This window comes from Thamnophis sirtalis, unplaced genomic scaffold, assembly GCF_051295495.1.
Source record: "Thamnophis sirtalis isolate CommonGarterSnake01/CBP01778 unplaced genomic scaffold, rThaSir2_p1.2 scaffold_6, whole genome shotgun sequence".
In the NCBI taxonomy this organism is placed as follows: domain Eukaryota; kingdom Metazoa; phylum Chordata; class Lepidosauria; order Squamata; family Natricidae; genus Thamnophis; species Thamnophis sirtalis.
This window is the reverse complement of record NW_028261386.1, coordinates 49,207,630-49,222,659: the sequence shown is the minus strand read 5'-3', so window position 1 is coordinate 49,222,659 and position 15,030 is coordinate 49,207,630. Positions and strand designations below refer to the sequence as shown.

The window sequence follows — 15,030 nt, the reverse complement described above, 5'->3', positions numbered from 1 at the left end:
TTCTGCCTTTCTTTCTGGCATCTAATTCCCTAGCATCTAATTCAGTACTCCTGAATTAGATCCTAGGGAGCATTTTGGTGAGATTTGTGTGTTAAAAAAGGAGTTTAGGCCTCAGTGAAGTCTAACTTATAACTTATAACACCAGGAGGAAATAGCTAAAACAAACTAAGCAACTGTCGAATCAAGGAATATGCCTAATTTCCCGTTACTTTCATCTGGGTTCTTAATTTACAAACACCAATTAAATCAAAGGGACATATGTGACCCTTCCAATTTGAATGTGGACATTATGCTGTAAAGCAAGCAAGAGGAACATACTTCCAGTGAAATGAAAACCCAGGCTAGATATCTTGAAACAAGACCCCAAAACTTCAATAGAACCTCTCTCACATATGACCAGGAAGGAGCCCTGAGAGGCAAGTCTTGGTATCTTAGCCTGGGAGAGTAGACTTAGGATCAGACTTTTTCAAAGGAAGACTTCTACAAAGCAGAAGGGTCCCTTATGTTAAAAGTAATGTTTCAGTATTAATTTAGAGTGGGGGTGGGGTTTATCTTATTGTGAGAAAGTATGTTTGTTTAGTTTGTCATCATTTGATGACTGCCACTGGGAAAGCCTCACACACTGAGATGTCACCATTCAGAAACAGAAAGAAAAAATATGTATTTTTCCATAGGAGTTACTTGCATATAATAACTATTGAAAATTAATACTTTTGTTTACATATCCCACTTTGGCTGATTCCCCCAGCACAAGACATTGGATTAAGCCAAGATGTAAATAGTTTTAGAATATTGTTACGCCTGGTGTGCATCATATTAAATCACAATATGGCTTATTATGTTGGCAAAAGAAGGTCACCTGGTATAGTAATTGCATTCCATTGCTTTGGAATCTGGATTAAGCTTTGTGTAGAAATTCAGTCATAAATCACAAAAAAAGACAGAAGTAAGTCCCATTTAAGGGGTTTTACTCTGAGCAAATACGGGTAGAGGATTGAAACCCAATCACAGAAACTTATCAACATATTCATGCAGAAGTAAATGTGGTAGAACATGGTATAAGACCACAAGCTTTATACCTTCTGTTGCCATCAATCCCAACTAGTAAGAGGTGCCAGAATTTGTCTTAATGACACTGAAATTACATCTAATATGGGAAATGATTCCATGTTTCAGCAACTATGCACACTGGGAATGATTAATTGCTTCAGATATTATTTCTTGTCTTTACATTTGTTATCAAGAACACTTTCTGCTAAAGTTTTACAAGTTTTTTTTCTTCCCATCCTATTTCTATCCTTGTTGCTCTTTCCCACAAGTACGGCTTATATGGAAGATGGTCAAGAGTAGTAGTAGGAATTAGTAGTAGGAATAAGAATTCTACTTTCTATGATTACACTTCTGTTCAAAGTACAAGGAATTAGATAGGAAACTGTTGCCTGATTCATAGCAATCCTAAATTTAGAAAGTAAATTCAACTTACTTTATGATGCTCCTACTCAGAGGGTTTGCAACCTGATCCTGAGCACCTACTGATGAGCTCCAACAGAGTAGAATTTCTATCTATTCTATACTTGGCCTGTGGCAAGATAGAATAGAATAGAATAACAGAGTTGGAAGGGACCTTGGAGGTCTTCTAGTCCAACCCCCTGCCTAGGCAGGAAACCCTACACACTTCAGACAAATGGCTATCCAACATCTTCTTAAAAACCTCCAGGATTGGAGCATTCACAACTTCTGGAGGCAAGTTGTTCCACTGATTAATTGTTCTGTCAGGAAATTTCTCCTCAGTCCTAAGTTGCTTCTCTCCTTGATTAGTTTCCACCCATTGCTTCTTGTTCTACCCTCAGGTGCTTTGGAGAATGGTTTGACTCTCTCTTCTTTGTGGCAACCCCTGAGATATTGGAACACTGCTATCATTTCTCCCTTAGTCCTTCTTTTCATTAAACTAGACATACACAGTTCCTGCAACCATTCTTCATGTTTTAGCCTCCAGCCCCCTAATCATCTTTGTTGATTGAACACTTGTCTTTCTAGATGATAAATGGGCAATCAAGACTATATCTAGCAAGAAAGCAAACTCTTTCCTTTCGACTGGATTAAAGGAGCAGGAACATGTGGCCTTCTATATATCATTGGATTACCACATTTATTATGATGGTGGAGGACAGATAATCCCCTCCATAGATTAAACAAATTCAAGGAAAATAAATTGAGCTGTGATCAATAACAGATAATACAATGAGAGGAATTTGTCAATTTGTCATTCATCAAATTGGTTCTTTTAATTGTCAATTTTAGAATAGTTGAATGGCAACATATCTTTTGATACTAAGTGGGGATAAATCATAGACTGGCTAGTTTCATCTCACTTTGAACTGCAGTTGGGGATGGATTATTAAACCTTGCACTCTTAGTAGAAATTACATTTTGCCTTTTTTTTTTTTTGATAAAATGTTCCTAAATTCTTCAGGTTTTGCAATTCGCAGGATAACTATGATCTATCTCAGCAGCAATATAATAGCAACAAAGCATGTGACATATAGTGTGGCTGCAACAAACTTAATTTGTACATCATATACTGTACATGTAAAATGATGACGCAGAGATTGATCCTAAACTGCTTAATAAAACAATTCTGTGATTTGGTTGTATAAATAGTATGAGTCATTTGGGCTGCCAAAGTAGCATAGCTGAGATTTCAAAAGAACATTATGATCCAAGACAAATTTAGATAAATTACAGTGGTGCAATATAATTCTTACAAGAATGACAGGAAAAGGGTTTTGGTTTAAAAGAAAAATCAAAGGTTCGAATTCCAGATTAAGTCCCCTAAGATTTGCTAGTTTATAGATCCCAGGATTCCTGGGATCCCTGGTTTCAGTTTTTGCTTTATAACATAGATGCAGAACCTCTGGATCAGGAATTGCTTGCCTTCTGCTAATGCCTTTAGTGGCCCCTGCACACTTCCCAGAGCTACAATTTGTGTGTGGGTGTATGTGTGCAGTGTGTGTGTGCATGCGTGTGTGCATGCATGCGCATGCACAAATTTTGGGGTCTGTGGAAGAATTTCCAATGGAGATATCATCTTATTTCTAGTGACTTGAAATCTTTTCATAATATTCAGTCTGTTTTCTACATCTGCTAGAACTATTGGCAAAAATGGAAATAAAATCAACATAGCAGATTCTATACAGATTGTGAATATATCATAGGTAGCAATATCAGTGTGTACCTTCCCTTTTCTTATTATAAAACTATCTTTTATTGTACATATATCTATCCTTTCATTTTATTCCCCTATTTTAACATGAAAGGCTGGGCTCTGTTCCATCAAACATTAACTCTGTTTCCTGAGGCTTGAACATAACTAAATATTATCTTGATAATGCAAAAAAAAAAGTCTATATAACCATCTAGCAACTACTAATGCCAATGAAATAATTAAAACCAACTTTACATTCTGGCACTTTTTATTTCTCTTTACCCTGACATTTACTGTTATTGTTGTTCCAGCATTAGTATTTTTATAGTTAGATAAGAGCTCAATCTGTAATAAATCTATTCATTTTTAAGGTGTAACAAAACTCTTAACATTCTTCTCAAATTCAGTTGCCTTGTTAAGTTGGATGTTGTTAGTGAAATAGTGGAGGATGAATTAAAAAGTACATCAGTTTTGTCCTATAATTCTCTTACTCCTCAGACCCAATTTCTTCCTAAATACAAAATCTCATTGTTTGTAATGCCGTTTCTTTCCTTTTCAGATAAATGTGCAGAAGGAGCAAAATGCTTGGCGAGGAAGGAATTTTATGCTATGTGCTTTATTACTGACTAAGTTTCAAATAATTGGGATTGGAATTACATTTGTATCTTAATTTCCAGTTTCAGCCTGACTTTCCTGAAGAACCCAACAATGGAGAGCATGAATTATTTGTGGAGGGGAACTGCCTTTTTTTTTTGCTATGACTATTTTGAAATTAACTTTTCCTCTATTCAAAGCAATTTTAAGTAATAAAAATGTGTGTGCCTGAATCTTTAAACCAATAATATAATTATGTAGATACTATTTCCAAAGTATACCAAAGTAAATGGAACACAACCCGATGCATTTAGAAATGAATTTATGGCAGTACATTGGATAAGAGCCTTTTCAGTAGCAGCTCCGACCCTTTGGAACGATCTCTCCCCGTGGAGATTCGTACCCTCACCACCCTCCAGACCTTCCGCACAGCCCTCAAGATCTGGCTATCCCGTCAGGCCTGGAGGTAAAGATTATAATTCGCCCCCACCCGAATGCTGAATGAATGTTGCTTATTTTTTTATTACGTTATGTTATATGTTATTGTATGTATCCCCTCCCATATAAGTTGTTAGCCGCCCTGAGTCCCCTCAGGGAAAAGGGCGGCCTATAAATAAACTTATTCTATTCTATTCTATTCTATTCTACCAAACTGTTCCTCCCAAAAGCAGTTAAAATGAACATGCAAGAGACACAGCTATTAAGTCGCTCGGAAACTATAGCCGCATACCTCCATTAAATTAATCTGCATTTTCCTTTGTATTGGTAGTCTACCTTAGGGCAGAATAAATTTTAAACCTTCAAATTTTACTTAGTGGATTATTTTTAAGTGTCATTTGCTTATCACCATTCCATGCATTGTAACTAAAGAAATTAAATGCAGAGCCCAAAATGAAATCCCTAGCTTTTTTAATAAATAAGGAAATTTAAAATCCCTGGAAGGATTGTTTTCCTATACGAAAACTTTGCATTTATTAGTTCAGAAAAAGTTTGGAACAAACTTTGCCTACCCTTTCTTCAAAGTACTTATTACACACCATCCTATGGGGGACACAGAACTTGGAGATTTGGGGAGAAGATGAATTGATGCTCAGGTGCAGCAGTAAGAATCAGCAACTCAGCCGTCAGAACATTAAGGCAACTAGCCTACTTTTGCCATGAACAAAAATACCCGTTAAAGTATTAAGAAACTCTTTATTTACAATCCACTTTTCTCCATCTTTCTCCAAGTCTGTTGGCTCTCCCAGCCTCGTTTTCCAAGCAAACATTTGCCAGGGAGCCAGTGGAGGATCGAAACGTGCAAAAGCCGATTTTTTCCCCTTGGCCTTTGCTAAGCTCCTCGAACCAGAAGCCTTCGTGACCCTCTGCCGCGAAGGCGCCCAACTTCCCTCCCTGCCTACCTGAGTGGACCCGTTCAGGGCGCGCCGTCTGGAGGCCTGCAGGATCACCTGTGGGCCGTCCCAAGTCTTTTAGGGATGTGCCCGCCCCCCACGCACACTCCATACAGGGCCCCGATTCCGAAGGTAGCCCAGCTCCACCCGCCGTTCAAAGTCAATTCCCCCGGAACCCATTCAGGAGCGCTCCGCCCACACTAGGAGTTAGTATCCCGCAACCAGAGGCCTCTGTCAGGCTGAGCCCTCGGAGCTGGGGCTCTTGGCAGGTTCCCAGCTTGGCTGAAGGGAGGCCATCACGGAGAGTCCCGCAGGCAAAACGAAGGCTCGGGGCACCGCAGAGGCTCCCGGCCTTGCTCCAGGCCTGGGAGAGGAGGCGGCGGCTCGGGGTGAGCTGCGGCCTCCAAACCGGCGGGTGGGTGCAGCTCTGAGATGTGCCGCTGCAGGCCCTGATCAGGAGGAGCTCCCGGCTCAGTCCTTTCCCCGTCGCTTCCGAGCTCCAGATCCAGGGATTCTGCCTCGCTGCTGTCGCTGTCGCCTTCCGAGCGGCTAGGGCTGCGCTCGAGCTCGCCTTCGCCTGCTGGCCCGGGCCCCAGAGCCGTTCCGGCTGAAGCCACCTTCTCAGCCGGCTCTTTCTCTTTGTCTTTCTGCGCCTGCGCCTCTTTGGAATGTCGCCACTTCATGCGCCGGTTCTGGAACCAGACTTTCACCTGCGGGCCAAATTTATTCATGCATTTATTATTTGTTGAATTTATCTGCCGCCTGTCTCGCCGTGAGGCTACTCTAGGCGGCTCAGAATAAGGAAAAGGAAGAGAAATGAAAGGCGTGTAAACGGAACACAAGTAAAACAATAGAACACTAAAGTAAACTATGACAAAGGAACACAACAAGAACAAATACATTAATATAACAAAAAGATGGATGGGTGGAGAGCACAAAGCAAAGGATTGTGTGTGTGGGCCGAGGGGGGGGACAAATACAGAAGGGAGGAGAGGCCCACAATTAACTCGGGCTAGATCCGCATTTGCTCCATTTTGTAAGAGTTCCCCTCCCTGGTCTGGGATTTTTTTTTTTTAAAGTAGAAATATTCTAGTTCTCGTGAATAAAGAAATAAGAGCACAATACAGTAATTCGGAAGGACCATGTCTTTGAGATTAATTCTCATTTTTAAAATGTAAATTTAGGGCCATTTTCTCATTAGTCATCTAACCATTGTTGGGCCAATGTAACTGTTTTGAGCACAAGCTTTATATCACTTAAAGGATGGAGGGTGCTGCTTGGGACTGGGAAGAGAAGGAAGTGTTGATGCTTTTGGTAGGGAGAGAAGCACCTCACAATTGTCTGGGCATTTGGGGAGACTAACCCTAGGGTTCAATAAGTTTGATTAGTGGTTAAGGCAGCAGGCTAGAACATGGAGAGCTGGGCGACCTTGAACTAGTCCCTCTCTCTCAGTCTAGCAAAGAGACAAAGGCAAACCACTGCCCACAAACCCTGTAAGGTTGTCCAAGTAGCTGCCAGAAGTCAGGAGTAGCTGAAAGCACAACAACAATGACTCTAAGGACCTGGGTTCCTAGGAGAGACTGTCTCCTGCCACATACCTCCCTTAGACCAATAAGATCGCACAGGTTGGACATTCTCCGGGTACCTTCAGCAGGACAATGCCGGCTGCCGAGGAGCAGGGCCTTCTGTGTTGCCGCTCCGGTCATATGGAATGAGCTGCCCCCAGAGATCCGGGCCCTCCCCACTCTCATGGCCTTTCGCAAAGCCATTAAAACCTGGCTTTTCTGGCAGGCCTTCTGATTGAGTGTTTGTTGCCTTTCTTTTTAACTTCGTGTGTCCTATTGTTTTTAAGTCTTTTTCTTTTAATTCTTTTTATTCTGTAAGCCGCCCCGGAGTCCTTCGGGATTGGGCGGCATAGAAATCAAATAAACTCAAACTCAAACTCTTAAGTGTTTATGCTACCTGAGCAGAATGTCATCCATTCCTCTCTGCCCCTTCCCGACAAAATCTGGAGGTTGGATCATTTTGCTGGGTCCTCTTAAAACATTGGCCAATTGTTCAGACCTCACAGAGGAGGTGGGTTCCAAAGTTTAATTCAGGATTTAAAGGTGCGCCCCGCCCCCACCGTTGTCATGCACGATAATAAAGGGAATTGGGTAAAGCTGAATCAGAAGTGCTAATTCATTATTTTTGCTTTCCTTGCACTGGCATTATCAAGGTCGGTGACATTAGTAGAAAAAAAAAGGCAGAAGAGAGGAAAAGGAAAATGCCTTGGACTTTTTTTAAAAAAAATTCTCAATGGAGAGATAAAATTGCTGAACTCCCAAGTTTGCCCTTCCCATCATAAGTACTTCACAAATTCTTAATCCTGCTGTTTCGAAGAGTGAGCCCAGCATTTTCCTGCAGAAATATTTGCAGGCAAAGCCACTAGTTTAGATTTTACTTCTAACAAAACTGAGTTGCGAGAGACAGACAGGCAGGCAGACAGACAGACAGACAAATCCAGTCTTCTGCTCTCCGGCTACAACAAAATGATATAATTTTTTTAATTTGTACAACTCTGCATTTAATTTGTCCATCTACATTTTATACATTAAAATTACAAACTCTAGTTTTCTTTCTTAGTTCTCCCTTCATTCTATTTTTTTCTTGTTAAAATCTGGGTGGTCTACAGGTGATTGAAGCTGGAATGTTAATCAAACAACCCAGGCTTTTTAGTTCTGGAAAGTAGCAGGGAATGTGCCTCAGCCTGATTTTACTCCAGCGGCTGGAGTTCCTTTCTACTTCCAACAGGATCAAGTATATGTAAACTGAAGAGATGGGGATATATTATACCGATAACAGCTAATCCCATTTATACCTACATTTAAAAAAATATTTAAACAGTTTAAAACAAAATAACATTGATATTGGTTATAAATCTGCCTTTATAATTGTCCTGTCACTTTTATCACTATATTTTCATTTTATTTTGTCCCTATAAAAAAGTTGTCATTGAGAATGATTCCAAGATAGGCCATCTTGATGGTATACGTGCATTTGTAGCTTGGTAACTAATTTTAACACTGATTCTAAAACAAATGGAGGGACCAGGTTAAAATTGTCAACTTGATATTCAAAGACAGAGGTTAAAGCAATATCTATTTACCAAGGAGAAAATCCAGTGAACTCAGTGGAAATTACTTCTCAGAAGCCATTTGTAGCATTGCACAATTGAGCAATTAAAGTGACTTCAGGAAATTTAAGACTGTGCCTGCTTTCCCAGACATTTTTTTTTACAAATAGGGTACAAAATGTTTGTGTGTTTGTCCAAAGAAAAGATACTAAAATAAGTAAAAACTATAGAATATTTTCTATGATTATATGTTATTTCATAAATAGTATTCTACACCCACCCCACCTTTACTTTATAGGAACCTCCGATATCCACCACTATTGACTGGCTGGAATTGCTGGGAACTGTAGTTCAGCCAGCCATTTCTACACATTCACAGGTTTTCCTGTGTCTATGATATGATAGAATCTGGATGATAAATCAAGGTTTGTATATGGTAAGTTTTCAGAATATCTTTTGAATCTACAGGGCTGCTAGGAGGGTAGCACTGGCATTTTCCTACAGTTTACATATTAGTTAGAGAAAGTGCTCGGAAATTTTCCTTCCTCAAAAGACAAACTTCCTGGCTCACCCAAAAAGGGCATTTGTGAATGAATGGAAAGAAAATAAGGATCCCTTTTCACCCACTGTGATTGAAAACACTGGCGAGGGAGGGAGAAAACGTGCATTTGTCCAATTTCCCCCGCTATATCAATAGAAGAAAAAAAAAATATGAAGCTCAGATTTGAACGGTGGACTCAGTTCCACAGCATTAGGCTGGAGTCAATGGCAGTTGTCCCTATTTTTGGTTTCTTCTCAGCCAGTTGTCCCTTTTTTCTTGCTGGCATTTCCCGCCAACAGCCAAAATAAACACTTCGGCTGTAATGACAGATCAATCTCTGACCTAATTTATGGTCCCGCTAGACGTGTTATTTACTGCCTTCTCTTACTCAGGACGAAGCCATGTAGAAACAAATTGCTTATGTTGCACCCAGAGGTTGGTGGGGGAGGGGCGGTTAAGTTGTTCTTTTCTGCCCTGCAGGCGCCTCTCCCACACATAAAACACTGTCTACTTCAACCACTTTCTACAAACAAGATCTACCAAGTTTAACAGCTTATTTAATTGATCTTTATTTTTGATTCCACACTACATTGAACCATAAAGTAGTTAGGTTATGCAAAATTCCATCATGTACACCCTTCCAGACCCACAAAATCTAATCAATGTTAAAATTAGGCTTAACATGTTGGCTAATAGTTGCTTGGTTGGTAACTGTTGTGATTAACTGTTGCACAAACATACACTCTGTTCAGTAAGAGCATGCAAATGGGTTAGATGACAAATTTGGGAGGCAGCATTTCAGCTTCTCTGAATATGGACAAATATGAAGGAGGACATTAACAGGTATATAAGGACTCCATTTTACATCCAGTTTCCTGAATTCAAGCATTGGTGACTGACTTCAGTCATGAATCTTAACCAAATCAGGCAACATCTTAAGAGCTGCAGTTGCATAACACCATTAACCTGCTAGATTTGATTTTAAATTTATTATTTTTGTTTATAATTTGCTGTGGTGTGCAAATGTGGTCTGATGATTTAGCTGCCAAGCTCCATGTGTTCTGCCAGCCTAACTGAAATAATACTATGGTAGTGAGACTATTGTGCACATCCCACCAGTAGAAATTATTTTGGAATAAGCCGAGGAATAATGAAAACAGCTTCAGTAAGAGATTACTGTAGAACCACTGTATGGTAGTTCCTCCTCTGGAAACATTTGTTTGTCCAGTGGGTAAGAAATCGGGATACCACAAGGCACTAATGGTGTGGGTGTTGCTCATGAAAGGTGAGTGGGCAAGTCTATTTGCTACCTATTAAATATAGGGAAATGTGGGTATGTGGGATTTCCTTTGCTTTAAATAATTAGCATTTAAGCTTTAACAAATAACAGCCTGTGGAAGGATGGGATTTATAATAGACGTCCAAGCAGAATCACAGCTAAATGCTCAATCGGATTTGGGGCTGCAGATAAATTAGTCAAAAGGAGTTTTTTAGTAGGGGGGGGAAATCCTTACTTGAGCATCTGTGAGACCTAACATGGCGGCCAATTGTTTTCTGTCCGGTTTGGTGACATATTTCTGGATTTCAAAGCGTTTCTCCAATCCTTTTCTTTGGAGATTAGAAAAAACCGCCCGGGACCACGAGCGTTTCCGTTTGTAGGTCTGAGGCAGCGTGTCTTTCGTAAGCACCGCATACGGACCTGGAAGGTTGAACAAAAAAAAGAGGCATTTAAGGGGCTGATCATGAGTGGATCTAAATCGAATCCCCGCCGCCCCCGCTTGCAGGGAAAGCGCGTCCAAGGGAGCTAACTTTCCAAGAAACTTTCCAGTAGAAGCTGGCTGCTAAGAATAGCTCCGTTCCTGTAGTCAAGGATCACTAATCTTGTCTTTTAGTGGTTGCAAAAGAACCCTGCGCTGCTGCAGCTGTGCCTGAAATAACGCAGCCCGCCCCTACAATTTCTTCTTTCTTTGGATCGCCTTATGCAGCTGGATCGCTAGTCTATTTAACTCCCCTCTAAAGATTCCCGGGCTCTGATTCTCCTTGAAAGTCGGTGCCTTTAACCCTCGATCTTCCAGATGTTGCTTAATTTCTCGGCCACGTTAGCAATCCCAGCCTTCCAAAGTTATAGCCCCGAGAGGATGTCTGTTAAGTCAGGAGCAAAGAAACAGCCTCTCATTAGCTCCTTTTTCACACCTAAGATTAAGTTTGAGGGTCTTTTGGCTTGTCAAAGCGGCCATCCGTAACCAGGATCCATTTGCGTGGAAGTAAGCTCTGCTGAAGCAAATAACGAGCTTAGGATCCGGTGCTGAGGAATCCTAATCGCAAGCGCTGAGCCTTCCATATGTTTACTTCGATGATCCTTATTTCAAGAGTAAAAGGGAGTAAGGAAAAAAAAACCTTGAAAAAAATTAATCTACTTTCCTCAATTGGGTGCCTTCCAAAGGGAGTAGATTTTAGCCAGGAAAAGTGCCACATTGTCTAGGGATGATGGGAAAATCGGAAGGCAACCAGGTTCACTCTCACTTTGAGAGTGACAGATAGGAATTGATCCGTGCTCAGGATGAGTTTTTATACCTGGAAAAGTGTCTTGAAACTGGTGCTGAACGGAATTCCTTGGGGTTGTGTTTAAGGGTCCCAGGACCCCAGAAGTCTCGTTAATGGGTTCTAGAGACGTGAAGAACTGGCCGGATGGAGGCTGTAATGTGGGGACATGAATCCCGCTTGGGCGGCTGGCGGTTAATAAAGAGGTCAGATCTGTGGGCACAGGAACAAGGAGAGCTCTGTTACAAGACTAGCAGAATGGTGCAGGTCCCAACCCTCTCTACATACCTCAGCCATAGCCCATTGGTGACATGCCCTAGTGGCCTGTAGGGATGGGGGGGACGACTCCAAGGCCACCTTCTAAGGTTTGAAGGCCCTCAACAGACCTGAAACTGACAAACTCCTCTTTGCACAAATGCCACTGTGAGGTTCACAGCATGTGCTCCTCATCCAAGACCAAAACTAAACTCTAAAACCAATTCTAATTCCAATCAAGACAGGCTGAAATCACTTCTCTGGGGACAGGGTAAGCCCAAACCAGGGAATAACTTCTCCCGCAACCTCTTTGGGCCTTAGATGCCACATGTTAGATGGATGAGGGTGACCATAAGAGATTTTCTCCCTAGTTACATTTCCCAGTTAATGTAGCTGCAGTACTGCATTGCTGATAATCTATTTGTGCTAATCCTTTCCACTCCAAGGATAGGTGGAGGGAAGTGGAAAAACCGAAGGAAGACTGAAGGGCTCAAATCCTGCATTATTTCAGGGAGGGCAGCCAAAGTAAAATATTTCTATGAACAGCCCAAGCTGCTTTTCATAGGCTTTTTTTTTTTACAAATGTGAAATAGCCACACTGAAAGTAAAAGGGCAATTTACCTTTGTTGATAGGCCCTTGCTTGATTCAGCACATTCTTCAATTGAACCTCTCTAAATTTGCTTGCCAAGGGACCAACAGATTGATTTACTGATAGGTAAAAACAGCCTCCAGGCCCATGGATGCTCAGCAATGAGTTGGGCCAATGGGCTTCAATCCAAGAAACCAGCTTTCACTATTGTGGGAGCTTAAGCCATCCAACCCAAAAATTCAAACTCAGGTTTTTTGCAGCTTTGATGTGATCTTACAATTAAATCACAGCTATCCTACCACAACTAACCTGCCTATCTATGTCCCGGAAAATAAAGCTTTCTTGGGCAGTTTGTATTTCTCATAATCCACAAGGATATCTAACATTAAGTGCAATCAAAGATAATTTTCCTTTAGGTCATAAATTTGCCCATCATAAGCAATAATGGGTTGACTTTGCTCATGGAGGTAGATTGGTTGTTCTTATCTCCAACACACAGATTAATACATTCATTGATGGGCAATGCAAAGCTATAAATGCTTACTGAGAAATAAACCCCATTTACCTCATGGAGGACCTATTCCCAATTTTGGGGTGAGAAAACAGGTCTACATGTACCGACAATTCAGGTACCCTGTGATCCTAGAGAAAAGCCACTCAATTAGTTTACAACTGCAGTGTCCACATCGATGAGACTTACTTCCAAGTAAATACATTCTGGAAGGAGACTCTGGCCTGAATTTCTTCCAAAGATTTCTGAATTTTTAAGCAATCCAATTGCTCAACTGTTTGTTCCATTGAGCAACAACAGAAACATTGCAAACCGCAGCAGAGCTGTGTTGAGTTCCTTCCCTCATTTCTGGAAAGGGCTAATTTTACAAGTTACACTTGATTATAGTCAAAGATTTGTTTTTGTTTTTTTCCCAATCTTTTCGAGCTAATATAAAAGGTTTGGGTATTAATAACTGAAAGAAGATTAACAAAACAGATCATTTTGTAAATTCTTTTCCCCAGTTCAACCCACCCTTCCTGCAGGTTGTAAGCAAGGGTCCGCAGCCTCATAGCAGGACCACATAGGGTTGACCTTCCAGTTGAACGGGAAGCTTACATATAATCTCCCTTCAAATAAAGAGACAGTAGGGACCATGCTAAAGGACTGTGAAAAGGAACCTGCAGGAACCGGAGAAGACTATTATGCTCAAATTCTAAGGGGCGCTGCTTCTTTGTTTAACTAACTAACACACACACACACACACACACACGTACGTTCTGTTGCACATACAGTTTAACAAAACAACTTCAGTTCCCCAGAAGGGAGGAGAAAGCAAAAAAGCTAACCTCTCAGAGTATTGCTCTCCTTCAGCTTCGGGTCGAACTCGGCTGACAAAATGCGATCAATCCCAAATTTCAAGTCTTTGCTAGAGGGAGCGGCTGCAGAGCTGGCGTGAGTCTGGCGGCTTTGCCCTCCGCCCGGGGTTCGTGCACCCCCGCCGGAGCCCCCTGTGGGAGAGCGCTGGTGCTGAGGATGGGAGTTGTGGTAGGTAGCCGAGAGAGGTGACAGCCTAGTGGCAAAGGCGACTGAAGTGTCCGGGGCCACTATGGGAGTTGGTCTAAGCGGGGAAGCGGCGCCGTGGTACTGTGCATGGGCATGGATCCCACTTAAATGGGAGGCCAGGTTGGCCGCGGTTCCTCCCGGCAGGCCGTCAGCAGAGGCTTCTCCTGCGGCCGCGTGTAAGATGTCCGCGATGCAGAAAGACGGTTTCTTGAGCCCCGAGGGATCCAAGGAGAAACAGCCGCCAGCGCCGGGGCCGGCCGGGGTACAATATGCCGCTGACCACAGACTGAAGTTGGAAGCATAAAAGGGAGCGAGTCCGGCTGTGTACATCCTGCCGATCCGGCGGCCACCCGCTCCTGTCTCAACTCCTTCAACTGACCAGATGGACCCCCAGACTCAGTAACTGTGTGCTCCGACTGACCCGCAGCCAGCCAACAAACCAGCCAGCAGTAAAACCGCCTCCTTTCCTCTGGTCAGCCTGGAGAGCTCAACGCCGAAATGTCTCTTGGCCTGGCCGCATCGCTGGAGGCGAAACGAGGCCACGCAGAGCTCCAGCCACGCGCTGCGAAAGTCAGGCGCGACAAACAAAATAACAACAACCCCCCCAAAACAGAACCCAATCTCACGCGCGGACCCACATCCAAACACACACACACACCAGAAACTCCCCTCTCTGGAAAAAGAAAGAGGGGGGGGGATGAAAAGTATCCACCCGCCCACGAGTCTTCAGCAAAATCAGCTTCCCAGACTCTTTTTTTTTTCCTACCTCGGAGAGAAAAAAAAGAAAAGAAAACGTTTCTTCTGGGATTTGATTGGACAGGAAGCGGCCAATCAGAGCAGCAGAGGGCTGGCCAAGAAAGGAAGGAAGGAAGAAGGGGGAACAGCAAGCCACGCCCCCGCCGAGCTCTCAAGTTTGTGACGGTCCTCGACCCAGCGAAAATCGGGTTTTCGGGGCTGTCCGTTCCGTGAACTGGGTCTTTCTCGAAAGTGCAGGGTTCTGGCTAATTGGTCTCGCCGGTCCTCTTTGCCCAAGGAAATGGTGTAGATATGCCCGATTCGGAGCCTGTAACTCTTTATTCTTCACGATCCGTCGCATTTGAGCTTCAGAGGCAGCGCTAGAGGCAGCTGAGGCTTCTCTTCGGAGCCTTCTTCGGGAAGGAGAGGAGATCCCCGCGAGCGATGCAAAGAGTGGGCATTCCCTTTCCAAATGAATTACCAAGCCTGGCTAACGGAGTAGGAGTGT

General features: G+C 42.6%; 1 protein-coding gene across 2 annotated transcripts; it reads right to left on the bottom strand.

Moving 5' to 3' along the window:
* Nucleotides 1-4,104: 4,104 nt before the first annotated feature.
* HLX (H2.0 like homeobox) lies at nt 4,105-14,477 on the bottom strand. 2 transcript variants are annotated; one of them, XM_014059106.2, is made up of 4 exons: nt 13,571-14,477; nt 11,421-11,600; nt 10,361-10,545; nt 4,105-5,900 (listed from the first exon to the last, which is right to left on the bottom strand). In XM_014059106.2, the coding sequence occupies exons 1-4, from the start codon at nt 14,115-14,117 to the stop codon at nt 5,487-5,489; spliced, it is 1,326 nt and encodes a 441-aa protein (XP_013914581.2). In that variant the 5' UTR covers nt 14,118-14,477; the 3' UTR covers nt 4,105-5,486. The 2 variants fall into 2 exon arrangements, with proteins under 2 accessions (XP_013914581.2, XP_087573949.1); XM_087717823.1 differs by lacking the exon at nt 11,421-11,600.
* Nucleotides 14,478-15,030: the final 553 nt, after the last annotated feature.